We start from the raw sequence: 18,974 nt of genomic DNA, 5'->3' as shown, positions 1-18,974 counted from the left end.
CGATCTAACAATTTTACTTTGACCATAGGAACCCCAAATTCGATGAAAAAAAGTGAAAGTATTTCAATTCGATGGTCGAATTTCGAAGTATTTTTAACTTCGAAATTCGACCCTTGATAATTCTGCACCTAAATGTTGATAAATGTATAAAAGTCATGCACCTGGGATGTAAAACTATCCAAGCCAATTATACCCTTATTGGAACTGCACTAGGCAAATCCATTATGAAAAAGGACCTTGGAGTCCTTATAGATGATGAACTTGGCTGTAGCAAGCAATGCCAGTCAGCAGCATCAAGGGCAAATAAGGTATTGAGCTGTATTAAAAGGGGCATTGATTCACGGCAGGAAGCAGTCATTCTTCCACTTTATAGAGCACTGTTAGGCCCCATCTAGAATATGCCATTTAATTTTGGTCTCCATCACTCATACAGGACATCATTGTATTAGAGAGGGTACAGAGAAGGGCAACTAAGCTGATAAAAGATATGGAAAATCTTAGCTATGAAGAAAGACTGGCCAAATTGGGGATGTTCACGCTGGAGAAGATGCATTTAAGGGGTGATATGTTAACTATGTGTATATATATATATATATATATATATATATATATATATATATATATATATATATATATATATATATATATATATATATATATAAGGGGATCATTTAATAATCTCTCTAATGCTTTATTTATCAGTAGGTCTTTCCAGCTGACACAAGGTCATCCAATTCCGTCTAAAAAAAAAAAAAGGTTCCGTCTAAATATTCGGAAGGGTTTTTTTTACAGTGAGAGCTGTGAAGATATGGAATTCTCTCCCTGAATCAGTTGTACTGGATGATACATTACATAGCTTCAAGAAGGGGTTGGATGGCTTTTTAGCAAGTGAGTGAATTTTTTCCCCCTCTGAGGCAAATTGGAGAGGTTACAGATGTTTTTTTCCCCTTCCTCTGGGTCAACTGGCAGTTAGGCAGGTTAAAAAAAATTAAAAGGTTGAACTTGATGGACGTGTGTCTTTTTTCAACCTAACTTACTATGTTACTATATGTGCCAATAATATTGTACAAAACAACAATGGATATGTTGACTGATATCTATGTACTAAAGCACCAATAACCCATGAAAGAGTGCTCTGCAGTTCATCACTTTGGAAGTAGATTAAAAAGACAAGCTGAGTACTATAAAATATGTCATGTAACGGGTAATCGAGCATCAGGTTTAAATTGTGTAGAGTCAGTTTTGGCAATAATGCATGGCTTTTGGCTAACCCCAAAATACTTCTGTATACTGTAGTTTTGCCATTATTTAAATCATTTCATCATTTAATCATTTCAATTTCAATGTTTTCAATGTTACAATCTCAATAGGAAAATAAAAAGGTATTACCTTAAATATAATTTGGATATTTTCCCCCAATGTATCCACATTCTGAAATGCGAGTTTCAGTGGTACTGCGTTTGAATTAAAATGGGAACATTCCTGTGGAGTACAGAAAAAATGCTCTTTAAATATGCACACAACAATAATTTTTCTTGTACACTGCCAGTCAAAAGATCTTGAACATATTTTTTTAGCATTTGTTGCTGTAGAATTTTTTTTAAATCTTTAATTTAAAGTCAACATGTATTCAATATGTAAAAAGGTTAAAGACTATGAAATAGTTTTATCAAAATATCATAATACATATGAATCTTAGCATGCATGGAAACGTACAAGACCTAAGATACAATTTTGGCTATTTTTCAAAGGTAATCAAATGAAAAAGTAACATAGTAACATTGTAAGTTAGGTTGAAAAAAGACACATGTCCATCAAGTTCAACCTTTTAACTTTTTTTAACCTGCCTAACTGCCAGCTGAGCCAGAGGAAGGCAAAAAAACCCTATCTGAAGCCTCTCCAATTTGCCTCAGAGGGGAAAAAATTCCTTCCTGACTCCAAAATGGCAATCGGACTAGTCCCTGGATCAACTTGTACTATGAGCTATCTTCAATAACCCTGTATTCCCTCACTTATTAAAAAAGCCATCCAACCCCTGCTTAAAGCTATCTAATGTATCAGACAGTACAACTGATTCAGGGAGAGAATTCCACATAATCACAGCTCTCACTGTAAAAAACTCCTTTCGAATATTTAGGTGGAACCTCTTTTCTTCTAAACGGAATGGGTGACCTCGTGTCAGCTGGAAAGACCTACTGTTAAATAAAGCATTAGAGAGATTATTATATGATCCCCTTATATATTTATAAATAGTTATCATATCACCCTTTAAACGCCTCTTCTCCAGCACGAACATCTCCAATTTGGCCAGTCTTTCTTCATAGCTAAGATATTCCGTACCTTTTAAAAGCTTAGTTACCCTTCTCTGTACCCTCTCTAATACAATAATGTCCTATTTGAGTGATGGAGACCAAAACTGTATGGCATATTCTAGATGGGGCCTTACCAGTGCTCTATAAAGTGGAAGAACGACCCCTTCCTGCAGTGAATCAATGCCCCTTTTAATACAGCTCAAGACCTTATTTGCCCTTGATGCTGCTGACTGGCATTGCTTGCTACAGCCAAGTTTATCATCTACAAGGACCTTTTCTATAATAGATTTGCCTAGTGCAGTCCCATTAAGGGTATACGTTGCTTGGATATTTTAAGATCCCAGGTGCATGACTTAACATTTATCAACATTGAATCTCATTTGCCACTTAGCTGCCCAGATTGCCAGTTTGTCAAGATCATGTTGCAAGGATGCCACATCCTGGATGAAATGTATTGGGCTGGATAGTTTTGTGTCATCAGCAAACACTGACACATTACTTACAATACCCTCCCATAACACATAATTACAGTGTGAGCTGTGAAGATGTGGAATTCTCTCCCTGAATCAGTTGTACAGGCTGATACATTAGATAGCTTTAAGAAGCGGTTGGGTGGCTTTTTAACAAGTGAGGGAATACAGGGTTATGGAAGATAGCTCATAGTACAAGTTGATCCAGGGACTAGTCTGATTGCCATTTTGGAGTCAGGAAGGAATTTTTCCCCATCTGAGGCAAATTGGAGAGGCTTCAGATGGGTTTTTTTTTGCCTTCCTCAAAATCAACTAGCAGTTAGGCAGATAAAAAAAAAACTAAAAGTTTGAACTTGATGGACGTGTGTCTTTTTTCAACCTTACTTACTATGCTACTATGTATAAGTCATTAATAAACAAGTTAAATAAAAGTGGGCCCAATACCGAGCCCTGAGGGACCCCACTAAGAACCTTACTCCAATGTACCATTTTTTGTGTTATTTTGTGTAATAACACAAAAAGAAAAATCAAAGAAGAATCAACAATTACTAATATATTGGTCTGGTATTCTAGTAATCAGAATTGTGTAAAATATACTGTATCGTGTAAACTGTATAAAGGAAAGGAAAATTAAAAACATAAATACCAGGGTAAAATATAAAATGCAAACTCAGTTAAGACCTTGTGTATATTGCAAGTATTTTTGCAAGTATTGCTGCAAAAAGGAATTGGTTCCTATTCTTGAATCATGATTGCCATTTGTATTTCCTGAAAGTATCTTTGCAAATAACAAACTAGGAACCAGAAAGCTGCTGAAATACTGAATAACTACTTAACAAAAAACTAAAAAATTGAGAAACAAATATAAAATATACATTGCAAATTGTCTTAGAATAGAAATGTCTTCTACATTATACTATAAATTGATTTAAAGGTGAACAACCCCTTCTGCAGAGCATTTTCCGGTTATAATTAGTGATGGTGAATATGACCAATTTTGTTTTGCAAAAAATTTGCAGAACAGCCCAAACAATTTCATGTTTCGATGTCGTCAAAGTTTTTTCCGACGCTGGCAACAAATTTGACGCTGGCGACAATTAAAGCACACCCTAGACTAATGCCCATCGGAATTGTCACCACGTTTTGAATTTTTGGCAAAACAGGACAAATTCGCCCATCACTAGCCTCCAGTAGTACCATATAATTTTCAGAGATGAATAAGAATAAAAAAAAGATTGGTAGTTTAATTGTTACCAGTAAAATTTTTCAAAAGGTAACAACAATTTCATCTCAGGAAGGACAAACACATGAATAAAGAAAGACCTGTAGCTGTCTTGGCGGAAGGAGAGGGTCAAAAAGTGAAGAAAAAACACATTAAATCCAATGGACAGACAGAGAGGCAAGTTTACTAAAGAGAAAAGAGGCCACTTCTAGCAATTTCCCCAACATCACTCATAAATACATAAATCTGACCTTTATAACATCAGATGTAGTTGCGCAAATAATTGCGGAGCCTTCCTTAGTGAAAATTTACATTTAAGTATAAATACCCCATATTTCCAGAATGTGGAACAATCTGTTATAATTGTAGGGACCCATAGGGTTAATATGCCCCTATGACTTTAAAGGAATTGTTCAGTGTAAAAATAAAAACTGGCTGAATAGATAGGCTGAGCAAAATAAAAAATGTTTCTAATATAGTTAGTTAGCCAAAAATGTAATGTATAAAGGCTGGAGTGATTTGATGTACAGTATAACATGTCAGTCAGAACACTACTTCCTGCTTTTCAGCTCTCTTGGTTTACACTGACTGGTTACCCTGGCTACCACGCAGTAACCAATCAGAGACTTGAGGGGGGCTACATGGGTCATATCTGTTGCTTTTGAATCTGAGCTGAATGCTAAGGATCAATTACAAACTCACTGAACAGAAATGTACCATGTGGCCCCCCTTCAAGTCGCTGACTAGCTCAGAGTTATAGAGCTGAAAAGCAGGAAGTTGGATTCTGGCTGTTTTATTAGACATCTGTTCATTCCAGCCTTTATATATTACATGTTTGGCTAACTAACTATATTAGAAACTTAGCCTATCTATTTACACAGTTTTTATTTTCACACAGAACTGTTCCATTGCCCTAGAGGGACCGGTACCTCTAGTGTTTGGGGAGCAGGAAACCCCGTGAACGAGGTTAGCTAAAACAGGGTTATATCTGTCATAGACTATCTATGACAGATCTGTAGCAGGGAGCAGCTTCCCAAGGCTCCTAGATTGCCTTTAGTGAAGGCACCACAGTGGATAGGGTGTCAGGCTTAGACTCCTTCTCCCTGACCACTTCACTTGGGGGGATCCGGACCACTTCAAGGTACATCTGCATGGGATTCCTTATTACAACTTGACTACAATGTCTATGTGAGTCACATTCCTAAGCTGTATCATCCTTTGCCTGTTTCAGCACTGCTAATACTACTTGCATATACTGTACCTCATGACTGTAAGTAAACCTGTAGGTCATTTGTCTAGAACAAATTGTACACCAACATCCTGGCGTCCATTATTCCTATTCTTTTTGCACAGTAGCCTCAGAGTTGTAGTTACTCTACACCATTCCTGAAATGTTGCACTCAGCAAAGGCCCTAGCCTGAAGTGTTTCAGTCACATGTAACCCATGCTTCTATCACTAGCTGGACATTAACTACTTTTTGTCTGCCTAGCCCAAGTTAGCATTACATAATCTTTTGGAGAACATTAAAATTTTTATTTAAGAACAGATTTTCAGAATATTGAACAATCTGTTATAATCTTTTGGAAAACATTAACATTTTTATTGGAGAACATATAAGCTTCTTTGAGTGATGAAAGCTGAAAAGTAGCTTCACAAGGTTTTATGGGATTTTTAATGATTCCAATAATGAAGCAGAGAATTGAAAATTAGCCAATATTTTGTCTCATACAGGTTGCAAAGGAGGTGATATTTGTTTAGGAGAATGTTCTTTGTCAGCAAGGCCAATTAAGAAACGGGGCCCTTTAGGGGGATTCATGATTGGAAATGTGGTGCCATTCCAGGATACTGTTAGTCTAATTTACATCTATTTTTTAAAACCAGCTTGTTGAAGCTTTGCTGTTACAGGCCTTAAGTCTCACCTTTTTTGTTCAAAATAATTTAATTTAACAATCACCTCTTTTGGATTTTCATCAGGTGGGGTTTAGGGCATAAGGCTTGGTGGACCCTCTCTACAATAAACAACTGTATTCCAATTGAAGTGGAAAATAGAGGCTCAAATCATTTCTGGCACATTACATATTATATGGTTCAGGTTAGCTGGGATCATAGCCATGGCTCAGGTTAAGCACACAAATGCTAACACCACCTTTAAGAGTTCAATGCAGCTTGGCTGGCTTTCACTATGAACAAAATAAATAACTTTAACACACTTGCTTCAACACAGGATTAGCAGTCCTACTTCAATACACAGATTGGTGGTCAAGGAAAACAGTTACAGTATTAGGCTAAGGCCACACTAGGCGATAGCGCCGCGATTTGACTCGCGGCGACTTTTCGCCGCAACTTTTAAGCCGCAATCGCTGGGGAAACTTTTGCGCTGGCGTCTATGGGGAATCGCGAAAAATCGCCAGCGTAAAAACACACGCGGCGATCTTTTTTCTATTGTCGCTCGAAATCGCCTAGCGAGGCAATTTCGAGCGACAGTAGAGAAAAGATCGCCGCGTGTGTTTATACGCTGGCGATTTTTCGCGATTCCCCATAGACGCCAGCGCAAAAGTTTCCCCAGCGATTGCGGCTTAAAAGTCGCGGCGAAAAGTCGCCGCGAGTCAAATCGCGGCGCTATCGCCTAGTGTGGCCTTAGCCTTAGAAGCTTAAAGTACCAGAAGCTTTTTTTAAACTTTAAACACACAGGGGGTCATTTATAAACTTTGCGCTGGGCAGATTGGTTCGCAAAGTGAATATGTTTGCCTTGCGCATGGTTATATTTATAAAGCTGAATAAGAGGGTGCAAACAGAATTGCGAATTTTTTTTTCACAATGCGTATGTCTATAGGAGCTTTTTAAATATGACACAATTCGAAAATTGCGAATATTTATGCGCACACTCTGCGACTCAATTACGCCACAACTTTGGTGGCGGATAAAGTATTCATAACAGTTTCGAATTTAAGTTACTGTCAACGCTATTTTCGCGCACAACAACCTCGCACAAACTCCCTTCTGATTTGCCCACCATTTGCTAAATTTATTCACACTGCGAATTCGCAAAAACTGGAAAGACGGGCAGAGCAGTGCAATATATTAGTGTTCAGGAAAAAACATGCGCAATACAACCATTTGCGAAAAATATGCGCTGCGCGAACTTTATAAATGACCCCCACAGTCTCTGTTACTCTCTCCAGTCACTTGGGGGCAAATTTACTTATGGTCAAATATCGAGGGTTAATTAACTCTCGATATTCGACTGCTGAATGGAAATCCTTCGACTTTGAATATCGAAGTCGAAGGATTTACCACAATTTTAATCCATCGATCGAACGATATTTCTTCGACCAAAAAAAGATTGCTAAGCCGCTAACATTGACTTTGGTAGGTTTTAGGTGGCGAACTAGGGGTCAAAGTTTTCTTTTAAAGAGACAGTACTTTGACTATCGAATGGTCGAATAGTCGAACGATTTTTAGTTTGAATCGTTCGATTCGAAGTCGTAGTCGAAGGTCGAAGTAGCCAATTCGATGGTCGAAGTAGCCAAAAAAAACATTCGAAATTCAAAGTTTTTTTATTATTCCTTCACTCAACTAAGTAAATGGGCCCCTTGGTGTTATCTCATAAAACTGCAGCTCAGTATAGAAAATGCAGTCTCCTTCCCAGCTACTACCTCGCTCACACACACACTGGAAAATGCTGTTTAATTAGTCCATTAGTACAAGAAAACCTGGCCTGGATACATGACCAAGAACCATTCTGACAGAATGAAGTGAAAGTAGCCTAACTGATCTGCTAGCTGGTTCACAGAAAGGTGAAATACATTATGGGCAGGACTCCATGGACTGCAGCATGATCTGACGCGCTGCCTAAAAACGCAGGCGTCACATCAGATGCGATGGAAATAAGGTAAGTAATGCTATTGTCGGATTGTGTCGCATTGCTGATGCGAAACGACTGTCGGATTCAGACGCAGCGTGCAGCTTTGCGACACGATCCGACAATAGAATTACTTACTTTGTTTCCATCGCATCCGACGTGACGCCTGCGGTTTTGCGTAGTGCGTCGGATCGTTCCGGAGTCATCCTGCCCTATAGGGATGTATGTTGCAGTCTAATCTGTGATACAAATTAAGGCAGCACTCCAGTAAGAAGAATTGGCATATTTATTGGTAGACAGCTAAGGATACAAGGCCTTTAACCCCCTGATGAACCATGCATAAGAACTTATAGTACTAAAATTTAAAGTATTTAGAAGTACACCTTCATTAGATGGTTCTTCAGTTGTGGAGACATACAAAAATAACAATTCAGAATATCAGTTTTTTCTCTCTTCTCATCGACTAAATGACACCACTCTTCCTGCTTCATTTTCTTACTATTTACATACTTACAAAAAGAATTTTGGATTATTTGTACTCCTTGCTGCAATACTCTTTTCCATCTCATGATTAGCTTGTCTGATCTTTTATTGCATGATTCATTGTCCTCTTTGTACCTTATAAATGTTTCAGTTGTCCCAGCTAGCTTAAAGGACAAGGAAAGTCATTTTCTAACACACACATTATATGATTGGCCACACCTTCTTCTCCTAGATCGGAAGGTTTTTATTCACAAACACTACTTCTGAAAGCAGCTGCTTTATTAAAGAAACTTCTTATGCTGGCTTCGGTCGCAGGCTCGATCTTTACATGAACTGCACATGTGCAACACCCCTGCTCACTCTTTAAGGTCTTCCATTTACCATTAATTTTGTTGTTAGTACCTACATGTACCAAGACAACAGGGTCATGCCAGCCTCACCCAATGATTTGTCTACCCGATTAACCACATTTCAAGCCCTGGCACCAGAAAGACTTGGTTGTACTGATCCGGACATCAGATTTCCCTATTCACTTTTCTAATAATTGAATCCTCTATAATCTGTTAGTCCAGAAACTCAGTGATCTGGGCTCTCTGCCAAAAGCCTCTTATTTTAATTAATTTTCACATTGTGGGGCAAATTTACTAACATCCAAAAATTTGCCAGCTAAGGCTTCGCTCACATCGCAACACTTCGCCAGGTGAAAATTTGCCAGAACAACGCTAATTCACTAAGATGCAAAGTTGCGTCCAGGGCACCGAAGTTGAATGGACTTATATGTTGCATCAAATATATTACACTACACAAGCCCAGGGAAACCTTAATAAAAGAAAATAGTTGTTATAATGCCCTACACATGAGCCCAGTGTATAATTTATGTGTCATATGTTAGGAAATGTAGGGGGGAAGCCGGGTACCCAAAAAAAAATGTACGCTCTTTTGCAGCCTATCACCCTGAAAAACTGAAAAGTCGCCAGCGTTTTTTGGGAAAAATGTCAACTTTTTGAGGAACTCCTATCTACTCTATTGCCCTTTCAGGAAAATCCGCATCTTAGTGAATTTGCGTAGTTACGTCCATTCGCCGAAGCGAAAATTCGCCTGGCGTTGGAGTGCGAAGTAGTGCTAAAGTCTATCTCCTTCGCTAGCGAATTTTCGCCAGCTTTAGTCACTTCGCCCTTTAGTGAATTTGGCCCTGTATCTTTTCCTGGCGTCAGTGCAGGAGATCAAACAGAAACTCTAGACTGTGGGCTAAGTTGTCAAAATTTGGACTGTCCCGGTCCCGCAGTAAATGGCACAGTTGGGAGGTATGGTATATGTCAGTTAAGAAATGTTTAAGACTTTTATCCAAATGTTTCAAATGTTTTTGTTTGATATCAAACAGTAAAAAGACAAGAAAGAACTCAGATTGTAAAAGGTCTTTCAGCCTAAAGTCGATGGGACTCATTTATTAATGCAGCGCAGCACTTAATCTGGCGAACTGAATGTATGCGCTATTTTGTGTGCACGCACAAATATATTTGCGTTACATTGCCTGTAAATATTATCTTTGCAAAGGGTTTGTTTATGCGCAAGTCTCAAATATTGGGCAATTAGGTCGTAAGTAATGACATCTTTCTTAGGAGCGTGGCTGTGGGTGTGGCTACAGTGCACAAGTATTGTGAGAGTTAGGCAATTTGCATGTACGCAAATGTGTGGCTACATAATAGCATTGATATTTTTATGACTGTAGTTTGTGGTGTACTTCTACCGCAGTTGTGGCCAGTAGCGCTAGTATGTGCACATAATTTATTACAAGTCTTGCAACAGAAAATTCTTAGTTTCCTGCGACGCAAATGTCAGTGTCCAAAGTAGCACATTCATTGCAATTTAAAACATTTCTGCACTATATTATTAAATATACGCATGCCCTGGGCAAAAATTTTACCTGCATGACCAGAGCTGCGTTGCGTTAATAAATTAACCCCACTTAGACTTATCGGCTAGACTTGTGTGATGCAACAGGATAATGATCATAAGTATATTTTCAAGTTTTGTCAGAAATATTTGAAGGAAGCATAAGCTTCTACCATGCTATCATATTTCACAATTCATTTGGTCGGCGTTACCTCCGCTGGACACTTGCTGTATTTGTTCTGCACCTCCACATGGCTTATGGCAGAACTGCATTTGGACTAATCAGGCTACCATACTCCCTTCATGTGACCTAGAGCAGTGCCTTGTGGGAGCTAAGACTCCATTTTACAGACCATGCTGTGGAAGAAGCACGCACAGTTTCATCTCTCCTCATGGTAGCATCGCTGGTAAGCAAATAGTTGCACCAAATCGCCTCCACAGCTGCCAGCACCCCCAGAGACATTGTTGAATAGACATTTCATGCCAGCTAGCATTTTGATGTTGCATTTATATGCATATATCTTTATATTGAACTGTTCATTGCAAACATACTTATTGCGCTTTCTGTTATTTATTACAGTTTCACCTATTCCCCTTTGCCATCCAGTAAAATCTACAGACTTCAGTTCACAGTTCAGTTCAGTTCTCTTAATAGGAGTGTGGGGAGGTTTAGCTGCACGTCGAACTAAAGGTCGAAAAGGAAGCTGCAGTGGCCATAGCAGAAGCAGAAGCTCTAGAGATGATTGTGTACCCTGACAGTGAAAGACACAGCAAAGTACCCAATCTGGAGATTGAACCCCCAAGATCCACTACAACGCACTAGAGAGTAAGTCTATCAGCACTCCAAGCAAGACTCAGATTCTCTTTCAGCACGGCAACCAGGCCAGCATGCTGCCCCTGAGCCAGACCAAGGATGCCATACTCCTCCAAAGGCTGTCAGCAAGCTGCAATTGCATCAAAGAGGCCATGCTGAACAAGGTGATCCCACTTACAGCACCTACTTCAGCACCCAAGCCTAGGGTTAACCCTGCACCAGCCTCCTCAGCTATGTTACAGCGATATGTCACAGATCAGCCTAAAAGAGAACCTCCAGACAGGTACGACTACACAACACCTTCTCACTATTATATGCAACCACCTACCTATCCTGGTACTAACCAGGTCACAATGGACTTTGCCAAGTTCTTTGCACGGCGCAAGCTAATCACAAAGGGACTTGAAAAGTTCAACGACCACCCAGAAGGCTTCAGAGCCTGGCGTTCCTCCTTTCAAAACACTATCAAAGGCTTAGACCTTTCATACAGCGAGGAAATAGACCTTCTAATCAAATACCTAGGTACTGAGTCTGCAGAGCATGCCAAAAGAATCAGGGTGATCAACATATCAGAATGATCTGGCACAGACTTAACGAGTGCTATGGCTCAGCAGAGGTAGTAGAGAATGCACTTTTCAAAAGAATTGATATCTTCCCTAAAATATCTAATAAAGGTTACCAAAAACGTAGGGAACTAAGTGACCTGTTAATGGAACTACAGGTAGCCAAAGCCGAAGGGGACTTACCTGCACTTGCATTTCTTGACACAGCCAGAGGTTTTAACCCCATAGTGCAAAAGTTGCCCTACAACTTACAAGAGCGATGGATGGCACATGGGTCAAACTTCAAAGAAGTGCACAATGTCCCATTTCCTCCTTTCAACGTATTCATGGACTTTGTATACCAACAAGATGAGAAATGACCCCAGTTTTGATTTCACTTTGCCACATGCCACAACTTCAGTACCTAATACTCGCAAAACAGCAGTAACAGTAGACAAAACTAATGCTTCCTCTTTAGATTCTTTTCACAGATCTACTGAACCTTCTCATGAGGAGACAATGAACAAAGATCCTGGTAAGCAGTGTCCTTTACACCAAAAGCCTCACCTTCTGAAATGCTGAGCCATAAGAGAGAAGTCCATAGAAGACCGCAAAGCCTACCTAAAAGAAAACAACTTCTGCTACAAGTGCTGTTCATCAACATCTCACCTCGCCAAGGACTGCAAGGTCAATGTAAAATGCACAGAATGTGACAGCACACAACACAACTTTACATCCTGGGCCAGCCCCGTGGACTGTACCTTACACCAAAAGCGCCAGCAAGCATGGTGGGGAGGAAGATGACAGTGCCACAAACACCATAGAGGTCAGTTCTCATTGCGCAGAAATCTGCAACGGTGTCATAGGCCGCAGATCCTGCCCCAAAATTTGCCTGGTCAGAGTATACCCGACAGGCCAAACAGATAAAGGCATTAAGCTCTATGCAATCCTGGATGAACAGACCATCAGATATTTAGCCTGCCCAGCTTTCTTTGATGCATTTAATGTCAAGGGCCCAAATACTCCTTTCTCTCTAAAAACATGTGCAGGAGTTATCGAGACAGCAGGAAGAAGGGCATCCGGCTTCCAAGTAGAGTCCATAGATGGAAAGGTATGCCTACCCTTGCCCACTATAATTGAATGCAACCAGATCCCCGATAAAAGATATGAAATCCCTACACCAGACCTAGCTAAGCACCATGTACACTTGAAACATATCATGCACTTAATCCCTGAACTTGACCCTAAGGCTCAGATAATGCTTCTCCTTGGGAGGGATATGCTATGGGTCCACAAAGCAAGGGACCAGATAAATGGCCCTCACAATGCACCTTATGCCCAGAAGCTTGTTATTATAAAATATATCTGGAACGGTCTAAATCCTAAGACGGACGAATGGCTAGTGTCAGAGGGTTGATAGTTGTCACCCCCGCCCTCTATGATGCCATAACGCTATAGGGCCCAAGGCAGGATGGACTATAAGGGCTAATGGTCACTCATATAACTTATAATAGGCAAATACAAATATACAAATATACAAATAAATGATCTCCACTCTGTTACTTAGAAGAGTGTCAGCATAGTGTCAGCATGTCTCGTTTGCCCTTTTGCAGAAGTGTTGCTCAATAGCTGTCTGTACCACAATGGCTATGATTAGCCAACAGATGTCTACGAGGCTGTGGACAGTTGGAACCAGGAAACTCTTATGTTGCAAAACTGCACATCTTACAGGAATGTATAAATATATATGCCAGTAAGTCTCCTCGCCAGACCATGTATGGTGTTTCCGTGAACCCCTTGTCACAATTACTGTAAATGCCTTCTGAAAGCTATATAATGCCTGGACCAAGAGGTGGGTCTTTGGTAAGTCCTTGGCTGACATTCTGTGTGTTACTCCAACAGCTTACCCAGACAAAACTGTTATTTTGTATTATGTATGAATAAATTGCCTGACTATTACTAAAGGTTTTCCTTTACTGAGTTTTGTCTTACACGAGGTCAAAATGGTACTACTAAAAATACCATCAAGCTAGACATCGGATGGGTCATAATAGGAGATGCTTGCCTTGGAAATGTACACAAACCAGTCTGCGTAAACAGCATACTGACAAACACACTAGAAAATGGGCGCCCCTCCATTTTTCCACCATGCCACAACCAGTTCCTAATAAAGGAAAAACCTACGTGGTACATCCCCCCCAAACATTTCTGATGATAATCTCACCTGTGACAATGATCAAGATCATTTGGGATGCACACTGTTCCAGAGAACAAAAGAGGATAACCAATTGGCAATGTCTATAGAAGACAAACTCTTTCTAAAAATAATGGAACAAGAACTAGTTAAAAACGAGTCAAACAGTTGGGTCGCCCATCTACCCATTAGGCCTCAGAGACAACATCTACCTAATAACAGAGAGGAAGCCCTTAAACATTTCTCTTCTCTCAGATGTAACTTTCAAAGAAAACGAGAGATGAGAGATCACTTCTTTTCTTTCATGGGGAAAATATTTTGAAAATAGCCATGCAGAGATAGCACCCACCCTCAAAGACACAGAGGAGTGTTGGTACCTACCAATCTTTGGGGTATACCACCCAAAAAAGCCAGGACAGATTAGAGTGGTCTTTGATTCCAGTGCCAAATTCAAAGGTGTTTCCCTAAATGACGTTCTCCAAACAGTCCCTGACCTCAATAAGAAAATTCTGGGAGTACTCCTTCGTTTTCGCAAAGACTCTATTGCCTTTATTGCTGACATCCAACAAATGTTTCATTGTTTCCTTGTTAGAGAGACAGACAGAAACTTCTTGAGATTTTTCTGGTTCAGAGACAACAACCCTTCCAAGGACATCACAGAGTACCATATGAGGGTGCATAAGTTTTAATAAATATGAACAGAATTGTGGAGAAAAAATGTGATTTGAGATTTTTTTACACAACAGTAACTTTCACTTTCACTTTTAAGATGACAGGAAGTATGCACAGTATAAGTCTGGGCACAGTGACATCTACAGGCCATTTGTATAAACACCACATAGTCCACCTGCTGGTGTCACTGTGCACAGGACTTGTACTGTGCATACACAGGACTTTCTGTACAGCTTGAAAGTGAAAGAGAAAGTTGACGGTTGTGTAATGCATGACTCTGCTAATAAAGCACTGTTATACTCTACTCATCCTCGGTACCCAAAACATAGCAAATGGTGACAAGGATGGCTCTTATACCTCTGCAGCAGCCTGCACCTTTTCTTCCAAACCCTGGTGAGCCTACCATACCTTTTACTGCTTGGATTCGTATGTTTGAAAATTACATTATTGCTGCTGACCAAGGGGAGATTTCTGCTGCTAGAAAGCATGCTTTACTTATTCACTGCCTGGGAGCAGAGGGACAGCGCATATTCTATACATTACCATTACTTGTTGAGACTTATGAAACTGCACTTACTGCTATAAAGAACTTTTTCATGCCAAGAGTAAATGTGGTTGTTGAAAGATATAAATTCTGCCAACGTGGACAATGTTATGGCGAATCCACAGAACAATTTGTAGCAGCTTTGAGAGAGCTGGTTGTTACCTGTGAGTTAGGGACTCTAACAGATGAAATGCTAAGAGACCAAATAGTGGAAAAAACAACAGATCCCTTCCAAGTATAGCAGTACCCTTATTCACAATGTAAAAGTCAAATTTTGCAGTATTTGATTCAAATTGTACAGTCACTGGCAAGCAACCAAGTACAGGGATTGGATCCTTTAAGTAACTGACCAGTTTCAGGGCAGCTGCAAGAAGCGGATCCTTTGCAAAGTATTTCAAGAAAATATCCTTTGGTAGTAGGTAATGGAGTGTCCCTTGTCTGCAGAAGCAGTACTGACACTGACAGTGCATATAAACTTGTCTGGAATAAATGTACCAGCTTTATCCACACTTAATACTGTGACATTTGTAGTAGTGATTTCATGAACATCTTTAGCAGAACTACGGCAGATCTTAGCTAAATGTCCTACTTTTGTGCATTTGCGGCACCGTTAAGCTTTTGCAGGACACGTAACATGATTTGCAGTGTGTTGTGTTGAAAAACAACGAAAGCAGTATTTTCTATTTGTATTTGCTGTATGGTTTTGCAGTGTAAATCCCTTTCCTTAGCACAGTATTTTGCCTGTGACTGTGCATTATTAGGCCACAGTGCTGAATTCACAATCTATACATTCCCAGCAGTTCCCGACTGAGAGTTTTAGCCTCTGCCATAAATCTTTCAATTTGGCTAGCAACTGTAATAGCCTTTGCAAGGGTTAAATCCTGCTCTAGGAGCAGTCTCTCTCTCTAATGCGAGGTGAGTTTGTTTTTTCCACTATTTGGTCTCTTAGCATTTCATCTGTTAGATTCCCAAACTCACAAGTAACAACCAGCTTTCTCAAAGCTGCTACAAATTGTTCTGTGGACTCGCCATTATGTTGTCCACGTTGGCAGAATTTATATCTTTCAGCAACCACATTTACTCTTAGCACAAAAAAGTTCTTTATAGCAGTAAGAGCAGTTTCATAAGTAATGGTAATGAATAGAATATACACTGTCCCTCTTCTCCCAGGCAGTGAATAAGTAAAGCAAGCTTTTTAGCAGCAGAAATCTCACCTTGGTCAGCAGCAATAATGTCGTTTTCAAACTTATGGATCCAAGCAGTAAAAGGTATGGTAGGCTCACCAGGGTTTGGAAGAAAAGGTGCAGGCTGCTGTAGAGGTAGAAGAGCCATCCTTGTCGCCATTTGTTATGTTTTGGGTAGTCGAGGATGAGTAGAGTATAACAGTGCTTTATTAGCAGATTCGTGCAGCCATTACACAACAGTAACTTTCACTTTAATCTGACAGGAAGTATGAACAGTATAAATCTGAGCACAGTGACATCTATAGGCCATTTGTATAAACACCACACACAGCTTGAAGCTGTAGGTAAAAATCATGTTTCTCATGATTTTTAACTACAGCTTCACAGGATGTTGATGTACTTGCTTTTATAAGCAAGTACATCAAAATCCTGTAAAGCTGTGGTTAAAAAAAACTCAAATCACATATTTTCATGTATTTTGATGCATTTTTATATAAAATGGCACAAAGTTGCAAGAAAAAAAATTTGAACTAACTAAAATGCTGAACATACATTTCCACTGACTTTAGTGGCATTTTACTAATCTTAGATGGTGTATTTTTTCATTTTAATGTTAATAAATTTAGTTGTTTGTAATGCACATAATGAATATTGGAGCAGTTACTTACCCTTAAAAAAATTAATCAAAGGAAAACTATACCCCACAAACAATGTAGGTCTCTATAAAAAGATATTGCATAAAACAGCTCATATGTAAAATCCTGCTTCATGTAAATAAACCATTTTCATAATAATATACTTTTCTAGTAGTATGTGCCATTGGGTTATCATAAATAGAAAATTGCCATTTTAAAAAATAAGGGCCGCCCCCTGGGATCATAGAATTCACTGTACTCACAAACATACCAACAAACCATACATGTTAGGTCACATGAGCCAATACAGAGTTCTGTATTTTGCTTCCACACTTATTCCTGTTACAGTTAGAGTTGTAGTATTTCTGGTCAGGTGACCTCTGAGGCAGCACAGAGACCATCACGAAATGGTGGCTCAAGGCAAGAGATGTAAAAGGGCAATATTTACTTAAATATATATTCCAGCTTGGTAAGATTCTTTAATATGCCACTAATATGATATGAACTATCTGTTGCTTAAGTGTTCATTTTGGGGGTATAGTTTTCCTTTAAAAGAGATTTAATAAAAAAAGACAGCGTAATACCATTGGCCATGATTCAGTTTTTGCCTTTTGGGAACAGTGTGCTAGGCTATAATATTGTGGCACATATTTGCAGTCATAATTAAAGTAGTTAGGCAAGACAGGCCATTAATAGACCAAGTCACTGCCACTATGAGATTGCACTATATAGTTATTTATCAGTGGGAGTGTCACAGGACCCAGGAGACACTTGTACCACCAGGCACATCGGCTCCCAGACCCATCTTCTGCACCGAGTATGCACAATGACAATGACAAGTGCCGTGTTGTGATGTCAGTGGACGCAATGACTTCACTTTTGGTATTGAAATTCAAAAAAATATAAGTTTTTGCTTGTTTTTCATTGTCCAAGCTGGCTCTGTATATTCGAATCTTAGCTCAAGCCCTTCAGTGATTTGTAATGTAGGTGAAGAGAAGGCAAAGCTCCTGATGCAAATAGGAAAGGCTGCTAGTTTGGGGAAAGTAATAAGAATGGGAGATTTTAATTACCCGATTTATTCCCTTAAGACGTAAATGTAGAAGCACCAAGAAACGCCCTATGTGGCTTAATATAGAAGTAAAGAAGTTAAAAGGAAAGAAGAGAAAGGCATTTAAATAAATGTTGTAATACCGCAATCCAGAAGACAAAGATAGGTAATGAGGAGGCTAAGACTTCCCCCAAATTCTTTTTAAGTATAAAGTGTAAAAAGATGCAAGTCAAGAGTGTTGAAAAGGCAAGTGTGCTAAATAAGTTCTTCTCTTTAGTGTATGCAATAGAGGAGTCAGAGTTCCCATTTACTGGCCTATAATTCCCAGGCTCAGATTGTAATCCTTTAATAAATATTGGAATTACATCAGCTTTCCTCCAATCCATAGCTACCATACCTGATAGAATGTGAGAAAATCAGAAATAGGGGCCTGTCTAAAACTGGACTAAGCTCTCTCAGACTCCTTGCATTTGCAAACATACATTTAATACTAGTACCATATTGAACATATCCTTAACAGTACACCCAACCAAATCTCCTCCCCTATTTCCCCTTCTTTTGCCCGCTATCTCATCTAACCTATCTTCCACAGCATCATTTATTGAACCCTCCCCCCCACACCTAGTTTAAAATCTCCTCCAACCCTCAAGCCATCTTCTGCCCCAAAGCAGCTGCACCATCATCATGGAGGTGCAGCCCATCCCTTGCAAAGAGCCTGTAGCTGAAACCCTCCTCCCTAAACTAATCTCTCAGAGAAAATTACCTTGGAAGTCCTCGACCTCTACTTTACACCTACAGGCACATTTATCAAGGGTCGACTTTCGAATTCATGGGAGTTTTTCAACACTCCCATGAACTAATAAAATCTAATTTTTCAAACTCGGATGAATAGATTTGAACTGAAAACTCGAATCAATTCGATTAGAATTTAAAAACTCAATTTGAGGGGTTTTTTTCCGAAAAAAACTTGAATGTCAGGAAGGCTGCAAAAAACTCAAAATTAATCCCTGAACCTCTTCCATTGACTTAAACTGCAATTCGGCAGGTTTTAGGTGGCGAATGAGATTCAATGTTTAGAAATGTAAAGTCATGTACCTG

At 39.5% G+C, this 18,974-nt stretch overlaps 1 protein-coding gene across 1 annotated transcript in view; it reads right to left on the bottom strand.

Moving 5' to 3' along the window:
• The window catches only part of LOC108708909 (phosphatidylinositol 4-phosphate 3-kinase C2 domain-containing subunit beta), a 212,392-nt gene extending 206,571 nt beyond the window's left edge, over window positions 1-5,821 (bottom strand). The window contains exons 1-2 of the mRNA XM_041584723.1: window positions 5,735-5,821; window positions 1,390-1,482 (exon numbers count right to left, since the gene is read on the bottom strand). Of these exons, the coding sequence (XP_041440657.1) occupies window positions 1,390-1,482; window positions 5,735-5,821 (180 nt within the window). The remainder of the gene's footprint in view (window positions 1-1,389; window positions 1,483-5,734) is intronic.
• Between the last annotated feature and the right edge of the window lie 13,153 nt (window positions 5,822-18,974).

This window comes from Xenopus laevis, chromosome 2S, assembly GCF_017654675.1.
Source record: "Xenopus laevis strain J_2021 chromosome 2S, Xenopus_laevis_v10.1, whole genome shotgun sequence".
Lineage (NCBI taxonomy): Eukaryota > Metazoa > Chordata > Amphibia > Anura > Pipidae > Xenopus > Xenopus laevis.
Note: the sequence above shows the minus strand (reverse complement) of the source record. Positions and strands in the feature narration are given on the sequence as shown.